Source organism: Pavona decussata, unplaced genomic scaffold, assembly GCF_977016875.1.
Source record: "Pavona decussata unplaced genomic scaffold, jaPavDecu1.1 SCAFFOLD_64, whole genome shotgun sequence".
In the NCBI taxonomy this organism is placed as follows: domain Eukaryota; kingdom Metazoa; phylum Cnidaria; class Anthozoa; order Scleractinia; family Agariciidae; genus Pavona; species Pavona decussata.
The window spans coordinates 80,001-106,630 of NW_028145484.1; the positions used below are offsets into that span (position 1 = coordinate 80,001).

Genomic DNA, 26,630 nt, shown 5'->3' on the forward strand with positions numbered 1-26,630 from the left:
CCATGCTGAGGGGGCTGAAAGAGCAATCAAACAATGAAAATGAAACTGGCCGGATTTCAGCCTCTTCCTTCCTCCCCCACCCCCCACTTTTCATTTCACTCCACTGCTAATGGGGAAGGAAACTTGTGAATGCTATAAAGGGTTGTTTACTGGGTTGTTTTTCAAGTGGTCTTCTTTCTTTTGCTGCCTGCAAATTTTTCAAATTTTGAAACAAAGCTTTTGGCTGAATAACAGCCAATAATTAACAAATTGACGGCAGTTTTCTATGGTCTATGCACTTATAGACCAAAAAATGATGTCATAAAATGTTCAAAACTCAAGTGGAACCATGAGCTGCAGGTGAGTGGTTTCACATTTTATGGTGCCATTTTAGGGTCTATTTAACAAATAGATTCCATTTTGTTGTGCGCCTGTTCAGTGATAGATTACAGATGACATCAAAATGTTGTAAGAACAAAACTTGATGTTCTTACCACATTTTGACATCTTCTGTGATCTATTACTGAACAGACACATGAAAACATGGAATCTATTTGTTTTATATAATAAAGAAGCAAAAGTTGTTAATGGTGACATCATCTATACATCTTTCCTCCAATAGATCATAAGTAAGAACCAATCACAATGCGTGTAGAATTCAGCTTATTATATAAAAGTGTATAGACCATAGAAAACTGCCGTCAATTTGTTTTTTACAATGGAAAAAGTACAAGCGGAATTGGTTTTATTTTTCGCTGAGAAAGCACATGAGTTACATCAGATGTCATTTTGTCTGTACTCTTATAGAGAATAGCTACGAGCCAATCAGTGCACAGGAATTTTGACAGTTATTGTAAAAATTTAATTTTCTAAGCTGAAGCATCCTGTAACTTTTATGTCTGAGCACCCCGGGGGGATGGAGAGGGGGGTAATCCTGTAAATATACTTTACAATTCCAAAATGCTGAAAAGTTTGTCTTACATTCTACTCTTTATCATGGTTTAAACATTAAGAAAAATTCTTTGTAGTGTTTCAATTGATTGCTAAGGCTTGAGTGAACACCAATATGGCTAACCATGTTTGGCATAACCAAGTATCGTTCCAAATTACTTTTCTTGGCAAAGTCATCAATTGCAATATCCATAGGGTATGAGTCATTACAGTTCACTCCCTTTAAAAAGTTTGCGAGTTCACGTGCGTGAGATCTCTTATAAAGAACTCCAGGTGTGCAACATCCAGGAGCATTGACAACAGCATACATGAATGGAAAGAGCTTCCTTAATTCTATCCAATGAGCTCTGCCCACTGTGTAAATAACCAAAACAACATACACTGTCCAAAATAATAGGGTACAGAACAAAGATGGCCTCCTCGTTTTTGTTTTGCTTCTGAATTTTGAATCAATCCATACACCAACACATCCTCCCAGCACACCAAAGAATATAAGCTCCGGTAACTCAGGCCAACCATGACCTTGCCACTTCTCAGGGTAGTAGAGTTTCACAAACGCCCAATCCCTGCTTGTCTTCAAGGATTTCCACGGCAGTATATTTTTTAAAACAAATCGAAGATCCTTGAGAAGATTTTCCGATGGCAAAGCATCGTCCTCGATCATTAAAACGTACGTGGAATTGTGCTGTAAGGCCGTTTCTAAACCAGCGATGTAATCTTCTTTCTCACGTGATCTGAGAGAAATGCGCAAGGTGGAAGACACAGGACTGTTGATTACATTAACGAAGTTTGACAAATAAATCGCATCTTCGTTCTTTCTGGATTGTGGATCAGAATTTAGGATAGCCATAACAGTTTTCCCTTCATCGCGTGCTACCTGAGGAAGCAAACGAGCAGTCACTTGCAATAGATAATGCGTGTTTGAAGAACGGTATGCTGTCAACAGTACGATGGAGAATTCGGTTTGTCGTGCTTTTTCGAGCGACCGAAGCGGGGTGGAAGATTGTTGAAAGCTTTCCAAGACCTCCTTCGCTTGTTTTGTTCGTTCCTCGTTCTGTGCTTTGAGGATTTTGTAGGGTTCCTTCGGCTTAACGAAATAACTCGAGAAACCAAGGTTATGACAGAACAGCGGAAGAACGAGAAAAAACGTTGTGATGTAAATTACGACAACAGACGATACATTTTGCTTGTAAAAGGAAATGAACACATGGCATAACTTTCTGCGATACTTGCCCATACACTTGGTATTCGTATCTGCTCCTAGATAGGTCAGTATTCCCAAGAAAAATTACTAGTATCAGTCGTCCAGTTCAATTTGAATTTCTGTCAGTTACGAGTTGCGTGACGTACAATGAACACGTGACTGATGTCATCGTTACATGTCATCACGCAAAGCACGCGGCACTTTTTCCCTAAGTTTGAGAAGATATAAATAGTAATATTTCTATAAAAGGGTTTCATTTCCTGATTACCATAAGGTTGTGAAAAATTTTCCACGATATTACATATTTTATAATGAGCAATATAGTCAAAATTAGCCAACGAAAAATGACAGATTTTACCGTTGGAAATCCTAAAATCCTAACAAGAACAACTCCACTAAAAAGATACAATATCACGGTAATTTAAAAAAATAATGTCCAGGTTTCAACAAATAGAGCTAAAATACGATGGGTGGTTGGGACGTATACAAAACATGGACCACCCCACCTTGTGGACCCGGCGAAGGCATATCATATTTTCTGTCAATATAATAAAGGATGGACTGCGGACTGAGCATAAAATACAGATTAAATATGGCGTTCACTATGTAATTCACCTTCTACTTTCTATGTAATTGAGATTATATGCTTTTACCACCATTGAGTTTTGTACGCAATCCATATTTAGTTTTCTTTGCAATCGTAGAGTCTGATTTCTGGTGAGTACTGACGAGGCAAATTTCGTTCTTCGTGACACTTTTTTAAACAAATCGTCCGGGCGCAAGCAGAACAAGAAAGACTGGGCCAATTCCCAAGTATTTTTATTACGGGATGCAGAATTCAGAAGACCATTGCTATTCTTTTGGAGTCATACGTTGTCGAAACTTAACTAAACTTTACATGTGCAGTCAAGAAATATGGATAAAACGAAGCCTAGTGAAGAATGAACAAACACGTGCTACCACATGAAGTAGGAACAAGATAAAAGGTTGGTTTCGTTTATGATCTGTTGTAAAAGGTGCTCGCGAAGAGCAGTGTTGGTGGTTCGACAGGGGCTGGGTCCATGGACCCAGTCCTAAAGGGTGGTCCATGGACTGAGTCCACATGGGTGGTCCATGAACCCGGGTCCGTGTTTTGTATACGTCCGGGTGGTTGTGATCTGACCTATTCCCACTGTATTAAACTCTGTTAAGGACTAAAATTAAAAAGCTTCCATGTTGCATGTGGTCGCCGTCACGTTCTGGGTGAAGAGTTCCGAATACGTCTCTGTAAAGTTCGCACGTCTTGTTTACTCGCTCCGTTCAAGTAACCGTCCTTAATGCAACTTTAATTTTTGGTTTTACATTAGGGTGGACTTATACCAGTTATTTCAAATCGATCGGATACGAGTACGATATTTAGCATTTTTTCGATATCGCCGTATGATAACGATATTGTGACGTTTTCATCTAAAGACTTTTCTGCCACTAACACACTCCAAAAAGACTCTTAATGGACAATATCGGTGATATCATATAAGTATTTGAAAACAACTCTAACCAGAGGGATAAATATATGAGTTATTACGATATGCTAAGAGTGGCGGGCGCCTTTCTTGTCCTATTGGTTCTTGGTCCTTAGATACGCATAAAGCATTTCTTAAGACAGATTCCTTCTACTGACAAATGCAAGCCATCGTTTTAATTCAACATTACGGTTCGATACTGCGCGGCGTTCCTATATGAAAAGGGGGAATAAGTCAATGCGTAAAGGCTGCATCGCTTCTGAATTTCTCGTAATTGTATTTCTTGAACTGAATTCGAAGTTACAGTACATTTTTACATTGCATTTAATGAATGTACCTTATCGTGATACTGTTCATTATCAATATTATCAATTTCCCCCGCCGCGAAACTTTAAAATTGGTACAAGAAAACGATCAAAAATCAACAAGTCTACTTTCACAAAAAGACGTTTCTTCAACGTATTTTCATTCTTTTTCAGGTGAACTTCGAGGACTATTTCATTGACGATGTAAGATCATGTCACCGTGCAGAACGAAGGGTATCTTTCCATTTTTCTCCCATCATATTAATTTGTTAGCTCCGTCAACTTGGAAAAAATATTTGTTCTCCTATGCTAGTACGCACTGACTAAAAACGTAGGACAGGCAGAAAGCACCATGAGACGGCATCTTCCACCCAATTAATGATTTGCGCGTTGCAGTATTCCTCATATCGTATGTCATCTTTCAAACGTCTATCTTCTTAGGATGAAACCACTTAAGTTTTCCAGCTAATATAAGCATTTTGCTGTAAAACTTCTCCTCACGGCCGACAATCGTTGACCGACATTGAATTAATCCATCTCCATTAAGCTCATATCTAGCAAACGGTTTTGAAGTAAAACTGCGACTTCTTCTTTGTTTCCATGATGATAACGTTAATGCTCCGTGGCAAATTTTCTCTTGTCTGCAGTAAATGTCTGCTATGTCATCAAGAAGGTTCCAGTCCGGACGCATGTGACTGTACCAAAATAACCACGTGACCATTTCAAATGAAACACGTGACCATACCAAACGGACGTAACGATGGCGACCAACATATTTACCAAGGCAAACGGGCAACGAAACCATTTTGAACCATGTCACGGCAGAACTCCTTCGTATCATGAACAAAACTCCTTATCTTCAAAATGAAAGTTAAGGAAACCAAAAAAACAAGGAAGCATCAACTTACTTAACTTATTTAATAAACTTTTTTTTTCTGGAAATTACCCCCGGGGAGGGATACCCATATAAAAATGATGGGGCTGGTCGTTCGGAATTTTTGAATGAAATAATTCCCAGAATCTCAATTGTGGGCGGGTCTCGAACTTATTTTCACCCCTGACAAGAAACAATTTTGAATCAGGTGTAAAAAATTAAAATCAGTTGACCGACAAATAGTTCCTGTTATATCTTTCGGCTGAATTCCCTAAAAAGAATGAAATCTTGCAATATCTGGCAGAAGCAACTGACAAAGCAGTACTGTAAACAGTGTTACACATATAATGTCAGAGATGCTCGAATCAAGCATTATTGACCCAAGATGACGGTCTCTTGCGTACGTATTCTTGAGGTCACCATTTTATGCCCACGAGTGAGGTGGCAAGCTCACGTTGCTTGGGGATAAAGACAGCACCATAAAGTGCGAGAAATATGGGAAGAATTTTCGTGTAACTTGTCGTGCGTTTGTTGCTCTTAACTGAAACAAAGCGTAAAGGTCTACTTTCTGTTATTTGATGTTTCCCACGCAACACAACATTTATTGTGCGACAATTTGCACGAAAATGTTGCCGATATTGATATAAATGGCCTTAATATAATTTATGTAATTGGTAGTGAGATCTAAATATACCTAGAAATATCGATTACGTCGGTATAAAAGGATACCTCACGATCCACCCAGTTCATTTTGCCCTGGAAAAAATACATACAAACAAAATGATAGTTAATACTTATACTTAACCGGTTATAAAAGTGTGAACTGTAATTATTGTAAAGATTTTCAGTCGAGTTATATAAAGACTCCACTAAACGTTCTAACATTGCCTTGTACAACATTTGTTGGTTCAACAAGTCAGAGCATTCAGCACACCACTTTTTTCTCTACCAAATTGGTTCCTGGGTGGCTTGTCGTTTTTGTAGAAGTTGGAGGAGTTGAATCGGGAAGTAGCACAAATGAGATAGCAGGACCGTAGCCAGAAAAAAATAAGGACTGAGGCAATATCTATGGTTGAATTTCCCGCCTAGCAATTTAGGGTCTTTATGATGATTACGTTTAAACTAAACACTGGGATCAAACCTTATTTGACAAAAATTCCGCTAAGAGCCCTTAAGGCCATCTAGATCTAGAGATCGAGGTGACTTTTTTTTTTTTTTTTTGGGGGGGGGGGGGGGGGCTATTTAAATGCTACTTTAGGGGCTCTGTGTGCCTGACCAGATGTTTCGTGAAAAGAAGGGGTTATTGGGGAAGGGGGGGGGGGGGGTGCTCAGTCTCGCAGACTCATAAAACCTGGTCTCGGCCGTTCTTATTTGAGGATTTTTGTTTCTAAATCAGTGGCAACGAAGTTAGCTGTTAAATGGTAGCGCGATTCGCCCATGCCCACTAGCATCCCACCGCTGTAGAGGCCTTTCTTTAAAAAAAAAGCTGTTGATATCTTAGAACGCTGCAGTTTGATAGATTTTTCTCACTCAGATCAGAGAAGACAGAAGACTGGAGAAATGGCGGAAAAACACATGAAAACAAGGCAGTTTTCTTTGGGAAGCCGCTGCCTGGTCAGCATGAATTTTTGCTTAATTTTTCTCATCTGTAATTCAGGGCACTGCCTGATTCGCGTTATCATTCAACATAATATCATGTTGCGTTAACATTTTTTTAACTTATTTAACTGTTTGTGAATTTGTCAACAATGACTGAGGCAAGTGCCTCGGTTTGCCTCGTACTGGCTACGGCCCTGGATAGTTATATTTTCAAGTAACGTTTCGACGGCGTTGCCGTCTGGCATTCATAAATTCCCCATTGTCAACATCAGTACTGTCGGATAACAGAGGGAAAGTTTCTTTTTTTTTTCTGAAAACGGGCTTTCTCCCTGCAGTCTTTTTTGACCATTTACGTTGTGCTGTTGGCCTTCTCTTCTAAGGCCAAAACAATCTTCAGACTAATACCGTATGATTATGGACAAAACTGGGGGACATTTTCGAATACTTGGATACTTCAGAATTTTCGGACATGAAAAAAAAAATAACACCGCAACCTAAATTTCCGATAGGGCTATTTTCAATCAAGAGTTGTCCTTAATTTTAACGCGTCGGGAAGTTTTAAGTTTGAATGAAGTACTTACTTCTCTTACTCTTCTACAGTGCTGTATGTAAGCGTCACAAAGCATTTCCCCAGCAATCAAACTGCATGTACCTAAGGCAATACCGATTGCAGTTTCATAAGCTGCGCACCACACAAGTCTGTTCATTGCTTCAACTTTGCCAATGCAAACTTTTACACGATAGTGAAAATTTTGTCTGGAAGACGATTGCTTGTAGTTGCGTGTGTGACGAAACAAAGGCGAGCATTGAAATTCCTGTTCGAGCGCGAGCGCGCGCGTAAGTCAGGTATTTTCACAAACTTGTGTAATAAAGATTGTAACACTGCGCATCGTAGTTAATCTGAATGAGAATTTAAATTATTATAAAATTGACGCTGCTAAGAGAGTTTAAACCGACGTTTCGCCAATGCTGCCTTTTTCAGGGTACAAAACTATACCGTTAAAAATTTCTTTAAATTAGTTCGCATGCCCGAAAGCATTATCGCGCGCGTGCGCGCAACACCCGTGGCAGCGCATGCCAGCGCGCGAGCAAGTGAAAAACGAGCAATTCGCGCAAAACTAAAGTATTTTCACAAGTCTCATGAAACTTCATGGCCTTACGCACCCTACCAGAGTTTGCACCGCAAGCGTATATAATATACTTCTGTACTTGCTTTTTTTCCCTTACTGATGTATTTTCCTCCCCAAAGACTAATTTAATTAGCAGAGCTCTACAATCAGTTTTATGAATTCTACTTCCCCTCATTTTTGTAACTGCACAGAAGTAGTGGCCAACGCGAAAGCCCTGCTCCTTTGGCCACTACGCATGCACTTCTTCCCTAGAAGGTAAAACCACTTAAATAAAATGCTCTGCATGTTTATTTTCTTACCATAAAAATATATTGTATTTCGAATAAGTGTGAATAAAAATTGAATTGAATTGAATTGCACCGTGGTCACAACGCTTCGCATGCCGATTACACACTCTCAAAGAATTCAAATTCCTGTGTGGCTTTATCGCTGGCTAATGCGCTCCCATCGATTCTAAAAGGCCCTCAAAGAGTATATACATACATGCTTTATCCAACACGCAAAAAAGTGAAACACAAATAAAAATAAAATAAATAAAAGCATCTTTAAAGGAAGGTCCGAGATTATCCCTACGCAAAAAAAAACCTCCCTTAAGAAAAGAATTAATGTTAACAATTGCGAAATTCTAAAACTTTCAAGTGAGATTTCAGCTTGTATTTAAATGAATGGGAGCTCTCTGCTTCCACGATGTCCCTTCGCTGATTGCTCCATTAATTGATTACCCTAATAACCATGAAATGATGAAGAGCAAAAAGTATTTTTCAACACTCAATTAAAGATAGAAATATTCTGCGATCAGAAAGAGTCCACCTTTTTAGTAGCTGACATCGGCATCAGCAAATCAAGTGATGCTCTTCTCTGAGTCACAAATATTAAGGGGGCATAACACTTAAATTTGAATGAAATTTGAAGAGGTTTTAAAAAGAGATAGAAGAAAGAAAATGATTTTTGGAACACCAACAGACAGTTGATGCCCACGCAAGAGCACCCCAGGTTGCTAGTGGACTCAACTTGGTGTCCGTCTATTGATAATATTATCAACTACAAATTTTAAAACTTCACTAAATCTTCAATATTTCTTATTTCTCTTAATTTACCAATCCTTCTGAAAAAACTGCTTCTTCCCAAATATACCCAAAAATCACCCAAAAATTAACAAAATACCCCACAACACAGATTCACGGGATGATGATAGGGTTTTTGGATTGCTTGAAACGTATGCGAGATATTTCCATTAAAGCCATGTCAAGTAACGGAAAAATGGCGTTAAGGTTTAATCCCCCCTTAAAGAAAAACCAAAATCTCTCCTTTTTTTACCTCTATCAGCCATGACGAGCGCAATCGCTTTGACCGTACGGTCAACTTGTAATTAGAATAGAAGCTCTCAAGTTGCAAAGAGTGAGTTTTGGAAACAGTGAAGCTGTTTCCTCTCCTCTTAGATTCCGATCGGCAATATTTATCGTTCTTTTAAAACAGCTATTTAGATCCCTGATTTTCCTTTCAATTGGGGGAAAGGAGACAACTAACGTAGTAGAGGAGATAAAACCAATCAAAAAAACTCAACTGAACCCTGCAATTAAACAATGCCATCATATTATAGCTTCAAATAGAGAGTACGAAAACTTTAACTTGAAAAATATATTTTTTGATCAATCATTATTATTATTGTCTTTTTTTGTAGCTAGTGCTATACATCCATTGTATGTATTAATTATTTTGCAAATATACTTAATGAGTGAACAATTTGTCAACATATCATTATTTTTTCTATAAATTTTAACAAGGAGTTTTCCTTGAAAAGCCTGCACGAGGGTTCAGAAACTCCCCGCCCAAATATTTAAACATTATTTTGTAACACAATACTATAATATGTGTATAAATTATTTTTACAATTCTTCAGAATTTTTAATGTTACGATGACATAATGGGCAAAGACAGGAGCCCATGGGCTCCTGGCAAAGAACAACATCTGACTTTTTAAAGTCTTAAATGACCACAGTGTAAAGATTTCTTTATTTGACTCTAGTGACTGTTTGCTGCACTTGTACAATACCGAAAGACGTTTTCAGAAATTATTGTAATTTATATTACTTTTTTAAATGCAGCATTGTGTTGTAGTTAATTTTTTTTCAAAACAGTGATTCATATACAGTATGTAGCTGAGATGTTCATACCTCTTACTAAACGAGTTCAAGGAACGTACCGTAAGTTACAGACCGAGTTTGTTCCTGTTGATTTATGGCCCGAGCGCGAAGCAGCGGGCCATAAATCAACAGGAAAAAAACAAGGATCTGTAACTTACAGTACAGACTGAGAAAACGAGGTTAGTAAGATATTTATTATATCTCTGAAGTTAATCTGGCGTGCGGTAAAGGAACAACTTTCAAATTTAATGGACGGTACAGTGAAATACGGCCTGCAAAATTGACCAATCACACCTCACATACTAACTGAGAGATATAATTAAGTGTAGTATGCTACTGATAGACAATGTTTTAATGCTGTATATTAATCCATTTAGATGTAGTTAAAATACGAATGTTGGCCTGTTTTTAGTTACTAAACACTTCAAACTGCCAGTGAAGTCTTAAAAGTGACATAATCATGGCACCTCTATAATATGGACACCTCTCTACGGACACTTTGCTTTAATTGTCCCTTTGGTGTCCGTATTAGCCGAGAGGTGTGGATGAAAATGCCTTATCCAAAACTGCAACAGGTGCAAGAATTCTGTTCTTATTGGTTTCAACTATTTGTCCATTCATGATCATTTCATCCAATATCATATGAACTCTCTCCAAATTGAACATTATCTTCATAAACAATAGTCAAGGAATATGTAAGATTGCCAAAGTAACCACCCAAAAAGTGACAAAAGGGAACTTAAGCAACTATGGTGGTGATGGAAAGAGAAGGCCACAAAGAAATCGTTTCATGAAAAAAAAAACAACAAGAACAACAATTGCTCTGCATGTGTGTTATAAATCTTGGCACCTATCTTTGCCGTCCTTTGCAAAGTAACCAGGTGAAATGATCAAACTGAAGGTTTTGTGGAGAACGCAAGCACACAACAGTGATATTAGACATTCGCTTTCTTAACCTGAATGTTGTTCCTACCAACTCAGTTCCTGGATAGGTGATACTGTGAGAGTGAGTGTTGAAAAGGCACTTGAGTTTAACCCTCAAAAAAGCAATGCAATGAAGTAAAACTTTTCATTTCAATGGAATATTTCATAAAGATTTATGCCAAACAATAATTTTAGATTATTCACTCTCCATATCCTTTTTGTAATAGTTGATGAGGACCCTTCATGTGAAAGAAATCAATAAAAATCTCAAGTTTTATTTATCAATTAAGCCTCAAGGAACTGACTGGCTAATCGTAAAAACACTGATCTTTACTTAAATTTTACATACTATCAGCCCTAACTGGGTACACAGTTTTTGCAACCCAACAGTAATGAATAACCATACATGTAATTGATGCACCTCAGGAAGAAATTCTGACTAAACAAAGTGGGAACTGTTAGCAAAAAACGCCTTAAGACAACTCCTGGCCTGGTTAAGAGAGACTACCCTCTTGCCTTTTCCAATAAAATCATGCCACAATCAGATCAACTCACATCTTGTGGCCCTGTAAATTACTATTTAGCCAGCAGCTAGTTACTGAAGTTATATTACACTACATCAAAGATGATAGTTTTCAGAAAGGATACATCCAGCTCACACTGAAAGTAAACAAAAAAAACTGTTACCTTATTATAGGAAATTACCAATGCACTTTATTAACACGATTTTACAAAATTCACGTTAATTTAATGTATCTTAATTAATGTCGATATAAATTTAATGCACGCTATTTTACAACATTGTTATTTTAAAGCACTTTTATGTCATTACAAAACCTTATTAGTTCATGACTCCTCTATTGGCTCTTCAGAGTCACTATCTTTTAAATTGATAGGGTCTAGTTAGGCTTCAAAACCAAATTTTCGGCTTTAAAATAAACTTAGAAACATCCGTGCACTTGTCTTGGAAGGTTTTCAGTATTGACAGAAGCCAAAACGCAGTTTGGCATTCAGAAATGTAAAGTGCGAGTTTGCAGAATTATGAAAATCGCAGTAAATAAAGCAAGATGCTTATCAAAAAATTCGCGTTAATTTAATGCATGTAAACCTAACTTTTAAAAAATCCGCGTTAATTTAGTGTAACGTAAATTTTCTTCGGGTTGTCAACGTGCATTGTTAATATCCTATAATAAGGTAATTACTGCATTTGTTTTTGTGATAAAACTAAATCCATATAACCCAACAACTGCATTGACCATCCTCTGCATCATCAACACTACAAAGGAATGTCATCTTTATAGTTGTGTAAAAACGAATACATTTGACACATTTGAAGGTGATTTTCTATCACTTGACTTAATGACAAAATGAATTAATAAATAGATTTAAGGGAGTCAATGGTAAAAGCAGATTTCTTGATTGTATAGTTCCAGAAAATAACGATAACCTATAACCCCCCCCCCCCCCTCCCTCTGCCCCCAACAGAAGCAATTGGGAATTCTAGGAGGTGGGGGCCTCAAAGGCCAATAAATTTAAAGGAAAGTATTTCCAGAGAGGTGGGAGGGGTGGGGGGTGTTAGAAAAAATCCCGCCTGTGGGGGAAGGTATGGGTATTTTCTGGAACTAACATTTGGTAAAACATATCGAAAACATTAAATTATGTTACACAAAACTCACCACACTAGAGAAGTAATGATCCATAGCCTCTACCACATTGTGAATAAATTCCAGAATTGCTAATTCATTCTGTGGAAAAATCAACGTGATACTTCTATGAAATAATAATGTGCTAACGTTACTCTTTCTTATCATCAATCCATTTTAGCAAAGACCATCACAGGGTTGTTTTAATTAGCATGTACTCTGTTTAGTTAATTACCAGTTTTTTGTTTTCATATGTTGTGTATATATACAGTAGAACCCTGGTAACTTGAACTCTGAAGGGAAACGAAAAACTGTTCAAGTTAGCGGGGTTTCAAGTTATCGGGGTCAATTAAAATATTTAATTTTCCAGGTTAATAATTTATAGTTTATTGATTTTCTGCACTTTGGTATACAATACAGTGCAAATTAAACTTATTTCACGAGAAATTAATACATTTTGTAACAACTGTAACAATTATGCATTCTTACGACAATGCAATACTGTGAATGTAACTTAGTACACTCAATTTATGTTCCCTTTTGCGTCATCCAGTCTTTGTTCTAGTGTTAGCATTCGATCACACGATAAGAAAAACTAATGGGATATCTCAATGGGCATCCGTGGCGAGTTATAAGAACCAGAAATTCGAGTTACGGGGTAAATTTTGATCAAGGGAAATGAAATTTAGTTTGAGTTAGCGGGGTTTTCGAGTTATCCGCGTTTGGGTTAACCGAGTAAAAATGACTGAAAAGCTGGGCCAATTCAAGGGAATTGAGACTCAGTTCGAGTTAGCAGAGGAGTTCGAGTTATCTGAGTTCGAGTTACCGGGGTTCTACTGTATATATATTTAGTAAGGGTGGGCCAACATCAGTTTTTCAAATCAATCCCATCAAGTTTGATATTTACCACATTTTTGGCATTAATTTGGATATTGATATTATGACATCATCATCTGTGATTTGCTTTGTGGCATAATTTGACACTTAATGAAGTGCTCATGCTCAAGCTTTGTATAAACAAGTGGAGAATGTGTAAGCTGCTTGACTACAGTACTCTGTTCGAGTGAAGTAGAAGAAAACAGTAACCTTCTTGATATTGCGAAAATTAGGCTTTGAATTTTTACTACAGTGTGGAACATACCTAAAGGTATCAAAATAACTATTAATTTGCAAGTATCTATATTTTCAGGGAAATCCCAATATCAGTGGCATGGGATATTTGGAATAATCAATATCAGCCCAACCATAATATCCAGGGAAGGCACTTATGGTTGGTTTTGTTGATCGACTTCAGAACGCAGAGTTTTTTAAGAGACTTAAACCAGTTAATTGATCCTATCGTTCTAAAGCATCCTTTAAAATGGCTTGAAAATGCAATACGTTTCACATTTTGTAATAACCAAGTCACCATGAGACTTAAACCAGTTAATTGATCCTATTGTTCTTAAGCATCCTTTAAGACGGCTTGAAACACAACACGTTTCACATTTTGTAACAAACAGGTCAACATGCGGTTGCAATTTTGTGTACTGGGAAGATGAAATATAGCAAGAAAAAACAAGCCATGACAAATTAAAGATAATACCTAGAACTACAAATCAGGACTTTCACAACAAATAACCTCATAACCCTCCGGCAGCCAGATTTCACTTAGCCCTCTTAAGTTAAAGGGGAAGTATCATGGGGTTTTTGGTATCTTTTGTTAAAAATGATGAAATAAGACCTTCAATCAGCTGCCAAACAATTATAAAGGAAAGAAATCAACTCAATTCTTGGAAGGAACAACTCGTGATCTGTTCTGGCGCATTTTGGAAACAAAAATGCGAGAACTTAAAAAACATTAGCCTCATATTTTTCAAGTTTCAGTCCATACTGGACTACTCTGTCTCTAGCCAGAGGCACTAATCGACAGTTTCATCGCACTGGGGTGATAATTTATAACAAAACTAGACAATTATTTCTTTGTTTCTGCTGACAGAGAAACATTTTTGGGTTTTGAAATGACAGCAAATTTTTATGATAGTTCCCCTTGAAGCTGTGTTCTTAGTACATTGTTTTTTAACAACAGTCTACTTTTGTAATATTACACTAGACTATTGTTAAAGAACAATACTCAGGATACATCTTAACTTAGCAGCCAGAAGCGCTTCATGAATCTGAGACCTGACATCCAGGAAATAATAGCATTTTTTTAAAGTTACTTACCAAGTATGAATAATAGTTAGTTTTAATTTTAAAAAAAATTACTTGCCTCATCTGAATCAACACCAACAATAAAGAATATATTAGCATATCTTCTGTAAACAACTTTAAAATTCTTGAATTCAAAAAAGGGGCACTGCAAGAAAACATTTTAAGAGTCAATATTTCAAGTCAAACAGAAGTTTGAGTGATTTTGTGTTGTTCAGAGTTTTAAAATGATGTTAAACTCTATTTTTGATCAGTACTTTTGGCTTTATGTATTAAAAAAGTTGCAATAAAGCCTATTAAAATGAAAACTTGACATGACATGAGTTTTAAAATAAGCTTATTAAAAACCTGATTATCGTTTCTTATCAAGCATTTTCGCGTTATTTCGGCCTCCATGTTCGTCTTCTCTTCAAGTTCCAAGTATTCGTAGTACTGAGACACACGAGTATGGCCCTGTTTGTTAACAAGAAGAAAAAATTTCAACATTTTTGGGCACGTTTCAGAGGTTTGCCTGGCAATAATATTGTAAATCTTGCTACAACGTAGGTGTTCAAAATATGCCAGGCGTTGCAAAACCCTGACGTCATGAAAACGAGGAGAGTGACATGCAAACGAGGGGCCAAAACATTCCAACATGGCGGAACTGGAAGAAAGTGCGAGTGAAGACTTCCTTGCAGAAACAAATCGACAGTATAGCTTCACAGAATGCAAACAGATTGGGAGGGGATTCCTGGATGATTTGAAACAATCTCTCAAAGCGACGACTCTGCAGGATATCGAAGAACCTTGTGCGAAGGCGACTAAATACCTCGAGAAGACTGAAGTTTTGCAACTGTTGGAAGTAAGTTACCATCATATTTACTTGGACGACTGCAAAATATACCCCGCAATTCCCGTCCACTGTATTTTTGAAATCGTAAAAATCTTGAAGTAGAGAAAGCAGACAGGATACTCTTTAAAAACTTCTCAATTATGTACAAGCACTCAATGACTTGTATATTAAGTCACTATCCAGAGAAGCAAATGTTCTCCAACCAATGCTTTTGGCAAGTTTTCCACACAATCCCATTCTTAAATTTGACATATGTTTCTACTCTATTCACAAATCATAGGACTATCGGTAAAAACCTTGCACACATTTTATCTGCTGGATAGCAAACTATCCAGTGGATAAAATTATCCGCCCTTTGAACAACTGGGGCCAGGCTGGTATATATAGAGGATATTTTTTACACAGCGGTGCAAAGAGATGAATTTTCTTTTCGGGTGGTAAAATATTATTTTTAACACGAGAAAATAAAATTCGTATTTTATCCGTAAATATGATCCGTAAACTTAACTCCAGAGTCTTGTTTAGGCCAAAAGTCAAGGAAAATTTTTCTTTGTAATTTTTTATAGTATCCTGCTTGCGCACTTTACATTTTTAGTTTTTACAGGACCCCTTTGATAACAGTACTGTTTGTACTGATGGGTTTATCCTGTTTAAATATTTGTTTATTATTATTATTATTATTATTATTATTATTATTATAATTATTATTGTTATTATTATTATTATTATTATTATATCTTTAAGCCAATGTGTAATTTTCTTTTCATTACATAGACATATCTATCGCTCACAATTTTTCGCCAACTGTTTGCACAAACAACCGTGAAAAAGTGGGAAATGACATCATCACTATCTTCACCTAGTGAGGATATGGAAAATACTTCACTCGGCTGACTCGGGTCCTGGATGTAGTTACGTGTGAATTTTACGTGTGGTGCATTTTCCAGCAAAACACTCTTGTCTGTATAATAAACATAGTTACTACTGGTGTACTGGCAGTATAACACGAACGTGTGTTGTATACAAGATGATAGATTTTAAGTTACCTTGATCATTGATCAAAGTCTATACTGACATGTAAATCACTGATGGAAATGGTACAAATAGTTCCCTATTAACTTAGCATGGCTGAGGTTATGAACACATGACTGCTATGAAACAAATCCGAGTGTTCAGAGTGGAACTTGAACCTGGCGCTTCCAGATTACAAGGCCCGTGCCCAAGCTAACCTCTAGGCCAAACCCACGGCTTTTTTATTTCTAGTATACTAAGGTTAAGGTTTTTATTATTATGCACTATTTGAATGGTTTACAACAAAAGGAAATTATAATATATAAGAAAAGTAACATAAAGACGGCATTAAATTACATAAATGTGAAAAGTAAAATGTGCGCAGTGACCAAAGGAGCTTAGGCTTTCGAGTTGGTCACTGCCACGTGCAACTAACTGGCGTATAACGTGCAACTAAATAGAGCAAAAAAGAAGAATAATAAAAGTGCAATAATAGAAACATACTACAATTTTTACATAAAAAACAATAGGAATGATAATTAATAGTGAGGGCAATACCTTTTAAATACCCAATATTCATTGGGCATTTAAAAGGTACAATTTATACTGCTTGTAGAAGCTATTATATGAGAGCTTTTTTAATTTAAAGGGAATTTTTTCCCAAATTTTAGACCCTGCAAATGCTAAAGAAGCAGCTCAGTAGTTATTCATTATCCTCGGCTGATGAAAATGGTCAATGCTAAAATCGTTGATGTTACAGAAGCTGGGGTTAAGTGCAAGACTGCTGCCTAACTGTAACAGAAGCCCGGTAGTCTGGTGCACCCAAGAAAATGCTCTGGGCGCCTAAATTTGTTGCAACAGAACCTAACACTTTACATGTTGGGTTCCTAACCTCTAAGCTTTTGGCCTTGTGGGCTCCTTGAAATTTCCTTAGGTGACAGCCATGAAGTGTCATCTTAATTGCAGCTCTATACATTTTTACCTGTTACTATTGAGATAAAGGGTACTTGATGATTTTATCTTTCCCCAAAAAATATGTATCAAGTCAGGAAACTGTTTTAAGGGCTCTCACAGAGTGCTAAGTCTAATGCAATCCAATTTTGTTTTGTTTTTTGCCAGGACTTAATTGCAAAGCTTGTCTACAAAAGACCAGAGAAACCAATAGACTTTTTGGTCAACGAAATTGAAGCACTGAAGAGAAAGGAAACGCATGAAAGTAACGAGGACTCAGCATCTTGAAGTTTTTAGATGAGACATTGTAATTTATTTGAATGTTGACAGTGTCACAAGATTGTAAAAAAAGTTTTAAACACTAGTCAATGGGCATCTGATGTCACATTGTTGTCCTATAAGTTTGTATTTCTCTCCCGTGCCCCCTGTGGGTTAGGGGGAGGAGACGGCTGACATTTCAGACTAGCTTGTATTTTTTTATGAAATTGTGGAGATTTAAAAAAAAGTAGAACATTTAATAAAATGTGACAAGACTTTTATTGATGCAGGCCTGAACTGGTTGTTGATATTTCTGTTCTGGGAAGTTTTGAACATCACTAAACCAACAGTCTGGGGGGGACTCTCATATGAAAGGGGAGGGGATGCTTAATGGAAATTTTGAATCAAACCCCTAAAGGAGACCAATCTGGCCGTGACCCAAGCTTTTTTTTTTGACCCCTAAAAGAGACCGTTTTATATGTTTTTAAATATTTCTTTGCGTGAAACCCTAATAATAATTGAGACTTTCACGGCTAAATATAATGACGTTTTGCCCAGAACACCCTAAGTGACATCAAAATTCTAAATTTACACCCCTAAGTGAGACGATGAGCATCCCTGCCCCTTTCATACGAGAGTCCCCCCACCCCCAGGGCCAGCAGTTACTTGCTATAATAAGTTATTTCACTTTGACTCGCAAAAGACACAACTTGTGTAACTTTTATGCGAAATTTATACCTGATGTTGTACGTCCATGACAATGGCAAAACAAAATTTCGCTATCTTAGGAAGGATAATGAAGGAAGTGATTAGACCGCACATGTTGAATTTTAACAGGATGTAAAAAGCCGATGAGTCAACTTGGTACAGTACTCCTCTATCAAAATTCCTTCAAGTGTCTCAAGTATACCAACTATGATGCATATAATGTTACAAAATTTTCCAAAAGGAAAACAATTTCCACTTTAACAAAGCATGTGCATAAGGAAAGAAACAAAATACTGTTTATTTTGCAAGACCAGAAGAATCTTTTTCGTAGAAAAAAGGTCAAAGGCGCTTACCAAATACCGCACAAATATTTTGAATATGGCGGGAATGGCGATGTTACTTTTCAAAGGTCGAATTGCGTGACGTGTTCAACACGTGATCGGAGGAAGTGTTTTGAAATAATGAGGACGTCGTGAATATAGCGACATACTGCACTGAAGTAGTTTTGAGTTTGTCAGGAACTCCAGGGTTCTTTATCCTCCCTAGCATGAGCAATACAATTGCCACGCTTCAGGGATTCACAAAGAACAAAGATCCAACGTAAAGAGCGCTGTGCAGTGAATGAGTGAGTGAAATATCTTTGTTTGCTTTCAGTTTGCGATAGCGCTATGATCATTCCTTCTTCAAGCTTACACGTTCGCCGTATTGACTGGACGATCAATCGGTTTTCTATAAGTTTGATTTTTGTGTTGAATACTTGAAGAAAAAAAATCTGAAAGAGGTTAAGCTGGGTTGCGGCTGAAAATACGGCGCTAAAATCACTGATCATCTCACAGGCCGGCCAGATTACCGAATTTGGTCGAACTATCGATCAGATCGCCGAATCACCGATCGCGAATGCATTTCTCTTCCGCGCGTTTAGGAAAGTTTGTTTTCTTGCTCAGCTACGTAAACAAGCTCAGTTTACTGTAACTGTTAACAGGTAATGAGCAATTGAAATCAAAATACAGAGAACTTGTCGAAGCGAGTAAAGGCATATACTATGCGACTTAATCTCTAGCGGATTGCCCGGCGCCTCGTGTTGCTACATAACACCATGCATGTAAATGCTAGGCCATTGTCGGATCCCACAGGAAAATGTTACAGAATGATTCCGTATTTAAAGTCGAGATCTAAGGTAATTGATTTCGATTATCATTATTATTTTAACTTACCACCCCTAGACGAATGTGCTAATGTTTCATTTGTTACAATTCACTCAGCTGTGTATTTGCTTTAATATAGTATCAAATGTTTTACGCCAGGGTTTTCGCTCTGGAAAAGCGAGTTTTCCTCTTTCGCTATGAAAAGCCGACCGTATCATGAAGTGCACGTTTCTTCTCTATGAAATTCCGCTTTTGCCGATTAATAGCAAATTATTCAGCAGCATATTAATTACCTTGGGGACTTTTAACGCTGTGAATACACAACTGATAGAATGTTTATTTCGTCTGCATTAAGTCTGACGACTCTGTCTATTGCCAAAAGCGCTAAGTAAACATTTTAGCTCATTTTTGTAGTATTCAGTACTTCCACTCTTTTGCTTTTTATATCTGAGTGAATGCTTTCATGCAGTGTTCAGTATAGCCAAGTTTTCAGGCCTCGTTTAAAATTAATTTATGTGACTCGGCTGTTCGGGCGCGAAGGGTGTCAATAGATTTGTTCGCTGCCTTATTGTTTGGTATTTTTACACAAATAAAATTGGCAATTGCAACTGTTAAATTAGTGACCTGTATTGGCGCAGAATTTAAGAAGTATTTAGTCATCATTTCTTTGGGTGAAAACAGGCGGTGAAAACTGTTTTTTTTTTTTTTTAATTTTTAAATTCACTTCGTTGTTTTTGCAGTTTTGCCCTCGTTCAGATTGAAGGTCCGGTTTATAAATTGTTGATTTTTTTTGTGGAAATCTTGAATACTTGTTTTGCAAGATATAAGCAGTTTGAAATCTTGCCAGCTTCATGTCATTGGTTCAACAAGGTTTTTGTCAGAGCAGGGACACGGGGACATAATAATTAATTTACTTGGCTCGTAATCACTTTTTTCCCACAATTTTTACATTGCATTGGCAATGGAGGAGAGAGTAACTTTACCAATTTGGTCCGTGCTAATTCAAAATCAGCCCCTTCTGGGTCCTTAACAAAAACCCTGGGTGATCCATTGTTTCGGACAATGTATGATTAGTTGTAACAAGTGTGGGGCATATAAATGGCAGATGTTACTTTATTGTTTATATAGGTCAAGATAAGACTGCAAAAGATATATCTTATTACCCTCTTGTCATTTGGGTGGAATGATTTAATTTAGAGCATGATCACATTGATCAGACCATCTTTTGCCTGTTCACATCGTCAAGCTTGCTGCTCACACCGCAAGCCTCCATGGCCATTTACCTTCTTAATTGGTTGCTGGAGTTCTGTTTCTGTGGTCTAGGTAAGACTGAGGCCCCTTGTTTGCAAGCAAATGTTTTTTTTTTTTTTTTTTTTGACAAGCTTTCTTTCATTAATTATTTTGACTTGTGCAGATGAGAAGACATAAATTTTAACCAGAATTGACAGATTTTTCTGTCAGATGTCTCTGTCTCTGATCCATTGGCAAAGAAAATTTTTCTATGTTTTGTCTATGTTACAACAGCAGGATCTTCCTGCAAATTTTCTACCTTTTTCAGTTGTGTCAAAAAAAAATTAACTCATCTGTGCATGCAGACAAAGCCTGTGTCAAAAACAAAATATTAATGTCCAGGCAAGAAAATTTGCAGATGCCACAAAGTGTATTTCAGGGAGGAATTTTCCTGGGTTTGAATAGAGAGCAAACCAATTCCTTCTGTGTTTGAACTTTCTGAAACAACATTCAGGATTTTTTTTGAGTGTTTTTTTTTTTTGGAGGGGTTGGGTGGGTGGGGGAGTTACTCGTTCCTCACAAGACTTATTCAGTCATGTGCCACAGTTGTGGTAGTTGATAGGAAGCCAGGAAAAGGGGAGCAGATGGTGGGTTTTCTCCTGGTGCCACTTAAAATTCATAAGCCAAATTTTTTGCCCTTGCGGAAGATATTTTCTTAGGCTGTTATGATAAATAAAGGAGGAAGGATCATTGAGTTATGGTGAGACAAGTAAGGAACACATGTGGTTTCGTGAACTGCAAGGCAAGCATCAGGTGCCAGTTATTACTCGGGCTTCCAAAGGAAAGCCCGACGTTTAAAATGGGCACAAGTTTATTCTCCAGTCGCAAATCGCCCTCTGACGTCTTCTGTGCATGCGCAAGGCTAAAAAAGGTCAGCGGAGTTGCGGAGCACATGATCTGTTTACAGAGCTCGAGGGCTGAGCTCAAGTGTTTCACGATTGATCAAGTGAAGCGAAGCCATCTGTCTTTGGTGGAATCTCAGAGATTGCAAGCTTGAATATATGCTAAATCCATGGTAGAACCACACTAAACTGACAGCAGGCAAACAAACTCATGCAAAGTGAGACGCAATAAACACAAACCTTCTCTCAGCTCGATTTCCCTATTATTTTCAAGCTGATGGTTTAAATTACGTCCATCTTGTATGTAAAATACATCTACCATCGATACTTATCACCAAAGCTTGACCACCAAAAAGGGCACAACAACATCGAAAAAAACCGTTTCTTTACCGGTTTTATTGTCTGTGTTGTTAGGCAAATGGGGGCACTAACGTGACATATAATTATTCATGCCAACCAAAATCATTTCCATAAGAGAAGCCTGAGTACACGCAGTTACACGTCTAGTTTATCTTGAAAACCAAATACTACTAGAAAGGCGTATTTAACCCTTTAACCCCTAATATCAAAGAACAAATTCTCCTATCTTGTCCCCATACGTTTGTTATAAAAGTACTGGGGAGAAGTTTTTAAAATATTATGAAAATTCACCTTGGGTGATCATTTCCTTAATTCTCATGACCTCAGGGGTTGAATAAGCATTGATATTCCAACGAGAAATTTGATGCTGATCACTGTTAGGGCTTTACAGGTTAAGGTAGTTTTTGTCATCACTCAGTGCTGTGTGACATACGTAAAGCAATGATTAGAATGCTCATTGGTAAAAAGAAGTGTAAGCAGTTGTATATTGGATTCAGAATATAACTGGGAAGGTGAAGATAGCCTTCCTTCTTTGATTGTAGCTTTTCTTTTAGCCTGTTTGTAGTAGCAGTTATTTGAGTTTTGCTGGCAACACTTTTCAGAAGATCTCACAGGAGAAGTGTCACGCAGCGTTGTGTGATGTAAGGTTGCCACTTAATTTAGCGTGACATCGCGACTCAAAATAACGGCTTGTGCTGGGAGAGAAAATAAAACTCATTTTTCCTGTTTTGTTTGTCTCTTCAGTCAGCTGCAATGTATGTGGTCAACTCCTACCTCCATGTTCTGAAGAACATCGATTCAAGCTGGGGAGACTCGAATAGTTTAGCAGGATCCAGAAAATCGTCGCGACGAAGGAGGTCACGCACATCGTCACGCTTGTCTCAAAGGTCACGCAATGATAGTGGGACTCTTAGCAGTAGCTCAGAGAGTGGGCTTTACAGCGAGGAACTGGTGAATTCTGGTTATTTTGGAGACGATGAGGTTGAACGCTGCCGCTGCGCAAGATGTCTGATCGAAGCGCAGTCAAGAAAACCCAAGCAAGATTATGCGACTGATTATGATATTATAAGCGTGGACTTGAGTGCGTGTCCAACTCCTAAACAAGAACCCACTATTTATCGTCCAAGAACACAAACAAATTTTGATGAATATATTATCATTCCTTCGTCTAAAGAGGAATTCATTGCTGGCAATCCAGCTCATAGTACTCCGCTTGAACAAAAGAAAGCTCGTGAGTTGGACGTTTGTGCAGAGTTTCCTTCTGTCTCGCCTGTTGAAATTGATATTCAAAACGTGCTCAATAGACGCTGCCCTTGTAAGCTACTAGAGGACACTTTTGAAAGTGGGAGGTCTTCGCCAAGGCCTTCAGCCTTGCACAGGGTTCCCAGTACAAATGGGTCTGGAAATTGTTGGTGGCGCGATAACATCGTGTGGCAACTGCAACGAAGAAACGATACGCAGACAAAACGATTCTTGCAGCTTCAATCCGACAAGCAAAGATGTCGGGCCAAGGTACGAATCAACAGAGAACTCGCAGATTATTTGAATAAATACGGTGAACTTCGACCTCCGAATGAGGCGACAAATAATACTGGCGTAATAAGCATAAACGTTGAGCCAATTGAGAGAAGAGAGCTTGTGCTCGCAATAAGAAATCATAGTACATCGAGCTTTAACACGGAAGACGTCGGAGAGACTCGTATAAGGTCGGACAGCATTGCGCATTTAGCGAGTACTTACCTCAATCGACAGAGAACTATGACAGAAGAAAAGCTCGCAGAAAGCGAAGATTCTTACTCGCCCGGATGTGCAAACTCCCGGATGAACACCCGCTTCCCAAAACGTTCTCCCAGCAAAAAGTGGCGGGAAAGCATTGTGAATCAGCTCCAAATGCGAAACTTTCTTGAATGCAAGTACTTTACGGACGCTCTGGCGCGTAGAACCATGTCTCAATTGAGTATTTTGGAGAAATGTCCTGGACGAGGTTTGGATGAGTATGACATTATAACAGACGATGAAGTTAGTAGCCTGGACTCTCGAAGCACACTTATGAATTCCACTCATTCAACATCGCAGTCTCAAGGTTACTATAGCTCTGCACCATTTAGTATTCGTTTCTTTAGACGGGGTAAGCGTAGGTAGAGTTAGAACGGCATACTGTTGACTTGCGTAAAATCAGCCACGAAGTGATCACTGCTAGCCTATCAAAATTCCCGCAAACATCCGCTGAACCAATCAGGAGTAAACATTGGGTGAAACCTTGTAACCGGCGCCAAGCGCTGAGCTACGTGCACCGACCAACCAAGGGCGGGAAAAAGTGTAACCTGGCCGGTGCTAAGCGCGGGAAAACGCGCGACCGATGCTAAACGTGGGGAAGGGACAGAATCCAGGTAACGAGTTTTGTTTTCGAAGCTGATTGGCCAGGGAAATGTCACGTTTGTTCTGATTGGCTGGGCAAATTAAAAGCGCGCAATCATGATTGACGCAGCGACTCGAGAACAAGATAAAAAACGGGACAACAGCAAGTTAAAAACAAAGTTCGTTTTTTAGTCCAGGAGAACGTTCATAAGCAAAATTTCCGAATATGTGTTCTTTTGGCGCCTCGCATTCCAGTTGCGTCTGACGTCCAAGTAATTTGGTATGGTAAAATTAAATGAAGAGCGATTCGATTCAGTGCGCTTACACGAGGTGCAACTGAATTGTGATGTACAAACTACATGTAGGTCTAAAGTGGCTAGCTTTAGTAGTCAAGTCCCAAGTCCCGTCTAAAAGGTTAAGACCTGCTAAAGAAATGGTAAACTATTGTCTGATTTTATTTTCTTACTGAAACTGTCCAAATCAACTTATTTTCAGATTGAAAAATGCCCCAAAATATTTGAGTCTTGTACAAAGGAATTTAATATGATTGATCGCTCAGCTTGTAAGAGTTTTGAGGTCAAAAAAAAGTTTAATGATATAAAACTGAAACTAAACAATACTAAACTAAAAGTTCATTAATATTTTGCAATACCACGTCTCATATTTGGACATAGAATTTCAGGTTCATTGTAAAAACACTGAAATGTTGGAAACAGTACTAGTATGTTTAATATATTGGATAAATAATTTTAAAATCATGTTATGGATCGGAAACGTAACAAAGTTACAACTGTACAAACAGTCGAGAAGCAAGTCCTTTTAATTTCTTTTCTTCTGCGATAAGGATTGGGGGTGAGGTTTTAGTGACAAAATGTATTTAGGGGCCGTTGCTAAGCAACTTTCGACTGCTCGCGAGACACTGATTGAAAAAATATCGGAAATCCTTGGATTGCTTTAATTTGCGAATATTTTCCAGAAACTACTCTTGTTTGCCGACTGTTTAAAGGTTGTCAAAAATTCATAGTTTATAAATTAATCGTTAATACCAGAGCTAAACATGTTTTTATTAAAACCTGGGGTTCGTTTCTCGAAAGTGCCGATAACTTAACGGGCATGCTGGTAGGGAGTTTTTTGTTTGTTTGTTTGTTTGTTTTTTAATTCGTTCTTCATCGATTGTTTTAAATCGGTTGTTGGTAAATTTCAGTGCAAACTGGCCAAATTGTTCTACGAAATTAAAAAGATCTTTTTAAAAAGCCAGCTTTAAAAACAACAAAAATTAAATCTGTGTTGAGGAACATTGTGCTCATAAAATAGTTATTGGGACTTCAGAGAAACTTGCCCTTGCTTACCTTGGTATGGCTTGACAGCATTGATGCTCTACTTGAAAACTACCACAGTGCAGTCTCAAATTGTAGTTTTTTGTATTGTTAAACCCTGCATGGGTCGAGACTAAGTTCTTTTTAATATTTTCAAGTCCGTTCACAACCCAACCCGCAAAAGAGGAACCATTTTGGCGCATATTTGGAGACATTTTGTCCAATCAGAATTCGAGGAAAGTTTCGAGGAAAGTAAAGTTCACACGTGAACTTTACTGGTTTATTGACAGCTGTTCTTGAATTGTGATTGGATAATCGAAACCACGAAAGTATGCGAACTCGATTAAAGCCGCGGTTACACCAGCAATTGTTTGCTTGCACGTGCGATGCGATTTTTCGAAAAAATTTTGTCACCAGCACGGGACGACAACAGCGCGTTTAGCCACCCTCGCGCAGGCGACGCGATCGATATGATGTTGCTCGTGCGAGGGTGGCTTCACGTCTGATTTTCACTGTGCGCTAGCGACTGCAAGCAAAAATTCGCCTGTGTATCCGTGGCGTATTAAGTAATCAGACACGTGTGTCTTGGGGGAAACAGTTTCGAAGTTCTAAGGATATTTAATTGTAGTTTTCTGTTAAGCAAAATTAGAAAACGTGACAAAATTGTGTGAAAAAAATCAGTGTCCAGGTGCTATATAGTTTGTAAAAAATAATGGGATATTTAGAATTGTCGTCACTAATTGTCACACGAAAGACGAGCGTGTTTTAACAGAACGCTTTCTTTGTAAAGAGTTGCAAGACAAAATGAGTCAATAAAATAACATTAGACATGGATATGATAGCTGTTATGTTATCTCAAATTTTGATACCTTTACGTGCCGTTACTCAGTGCAGCCGGCGCTGCCGCTCAAATATTGGCAGGCTTTGCCACGAGAGGAGCTGCAGCCAGAGAAACTGACATCTATAGCAACAGCTATGACCATCTGACAAGACGACAAGGGCTAAGAGCTGTTGCTTATGGTTCAAAATACTTGGCAATCCTTGTAACCTATTTCACCTTTCTTTACTCCAAGAAGTCGGCTTAAGGTGGCTCACAACACTTTCCATCACTTAT

The 26,630-nt window shown here is 37.9% G+C and overlaps 4 protein-coding genes and 1 long non-coding RNA gene across 8 annotated transcripts; 3 read left to right on the top strand and 2 right to left on the bottom strand.

Moving 5' to 3' along the window:
* Window positions 1–818: 818 nt before the first annotated feature.
* Window positions 819–2,295, bottom strand: LOC146478242 (GPI-N-acetylgalactosamine transferase PGAP4-like). The gene has a single exon (XM_085111775.1). It carries the CDS (start codon window positions 2,165–2,167, stop codon window positions 974–976), a length of 1,194 nt encoding a protein of 397 aa, XP_084967901.1. The 5' UTR covers window positions 2,168–2,295; the 3' UTR covers window positions 819–973.
* A 1,949-nt stretch (window positions 2,296–4,244) lies between these two features.
* On the bottom strand, window positions 4,245–15,024 carry LOC146478243 (uncharacterized). Of its 2 annotated transcripts, XM_085111776.1 has the most exons (5): window positions 14,794–15,024; window positions 14,507–14,593; window positions 12,289–12,357; window positions 5,545–5,571; window positions 4,245–4,798 (listed from the first exon to the last, which is right to left on the bottom strand). In XM_085111776.1, exons 1-5 carry the CDS (start codon window positions 14,929–14,931, stop codon window positions 4,718–4,720), a joined length of 402 nt encoding a protein of 133 aa, XP_084967902.1. In that variant the 5' UTR covers window positions 14,932–15,024; the 3' UTR covers window positions 4,245–4,717. The 2 variants fall into 2 exon arrangements, with proteins under 2 accessions (XP_084967902.1, XP_084967903.1); XM_085111777.1 differs by lacking the exons at window positions 4,245–4,798; window positions 5,545–5,571 and adding an exon at window positions 10,905–11,272 and having other exon boundaries at window positions 14,794–15,023.
* On the top strand, window positions 6,648–9,089 carry LOC146478244 (uncharacterized). The gene is made up of 2 exons (XR_014865085.1): window positions 6,648–7,251; window positions 7,539–9,089. It is a non-coding gene; the product is annotated as an uncharacterized LOC146478244 (long non-coding RNA).
* Window positions 15,025–15,043: 19 nt separating the features above from the next.
* On the top strand, window positions 15,044–17,794 carry LOC146478245 (uncharacterized). Its single transcript, XM_085111778.1, has 3 exons — window positions 15,044–15,286; window positions 17,408–17,640; window positions 17,706–17,794. Exons 1-2 carry the CDS (start codon window positions 15,080–15,082, stop codon window positions 17,525–17,527), a joined length of 327 nt encoding a protein of 108 aa, XP_084967904.1. The 5' UTR covers window positions 15,044–15,079; the 3' UTR covers window positions 17,528–17,640; window positions 17,706–17,794.
* An 845-nt stretch (window positions 17,795–18,639) lies between these two features.
* LOC146478246 (uncharacterized) lies at window positions 18,640–26,350 on the top strand. Of its 3 annotated transcripts, none has more exons than XM_085111781.1 (2): window positions 18,640–18,830; window positions 22,587–26,350. In XM_085111781.1, exon 2 carries the CDS (start codon window positions 22,596–22,598, stop codon window positions 23,982–23,984), a length of 1,389 nt encoding a protein of 462 aa, XP_084967907.1. In that variant the 5' UTR covers window positions 18,640–18,830; window positions 22,587–22,595; the 3' UTR covers window positions 23,985–26,350. The 3 variants fall into 3 exon arrangements, with proteins under 3 accessions (XP_084967907.1, XP_084967906.1, XP_084967908.1); XM_085111780.1 differs by lacking the exon at window positions 18,640–18,830 and adding an exon at window positions 19,155–19,382; XM_085111782.1 differs by lacking the exon at window positions 18,640–18,830 and adding an exon at window positions 20,519–20,673.
* The last annotated feature ends 280 nt before the right edge of the window (window positions 26,351–26,630 follow it).

What these genes read in the sequence shown, in the direction of transcription:
- LOC146478242 (XM_085111775.1), bottom strand. Translation starts at nt 2,167, where the DNA reads ATGGGCAAGTATCGCAGAAAGTTATGCCATGTGTTCATTTCCTTTTAC.
- LOC146478243 (XM_085111776.1), bottom strand. Translation starts at nt 14,931, where the DNA reads ATGTTGAAATTTTTTCTTCTTGTTAACAAACAGGGCCATACTCGTGTG. An exon ending in TGATAAGAAACGATAATCAG is followed by an intron (nt 14,594 to 14,793) that starts GTTTTTAATAAG and finishes GTTTTCTTGCAG; the next exon opens with TGCCCCTTTTTTGAATTCAA. An exon ending in TGAACTGGGTGGATCGTGAG is followed by an intron (nt 4,799 to 5,544) that starts GTATCCTTTTAT and finishes TTCATTTTGAAG; the next exon opens with ATAAGGAGTTTTGTTCATGA.
- LOC146478245 (XM_085111778.1), top strand. Translation starts at nt 15,080, where the DNA reads ATGGCGGAACTGGAAGAAAGTGCGAGTGAAGACTTCCTTGCAGAAACA. An exon ending in AAGTTTTGCAACTGTTGGAA is followed by an intron (nt 15,287 to 17,407) that starts GTAAGTTACCAT and finishes GTTTTTTGCCAG; the next exon opens with GACTTAATTGCAAAGCTTGT.
- LOC146478246 (XM_085111780.1), top strand. Translation starts at nt 19,302, where the DNA reads ATGCATGTAAATGCTAGGCCATTGTCGGATCCCACAGGAAAATGTTAC. An exon ending in ATTTAAAGTCGAGATCTAAG is followed by an intron (nt 19,383 to 22,586) that starts GTAATTGATTTC and finishes TTGTCTCTTCAG; the next exon opens with TCAGCTGCAATGTATGTGGT.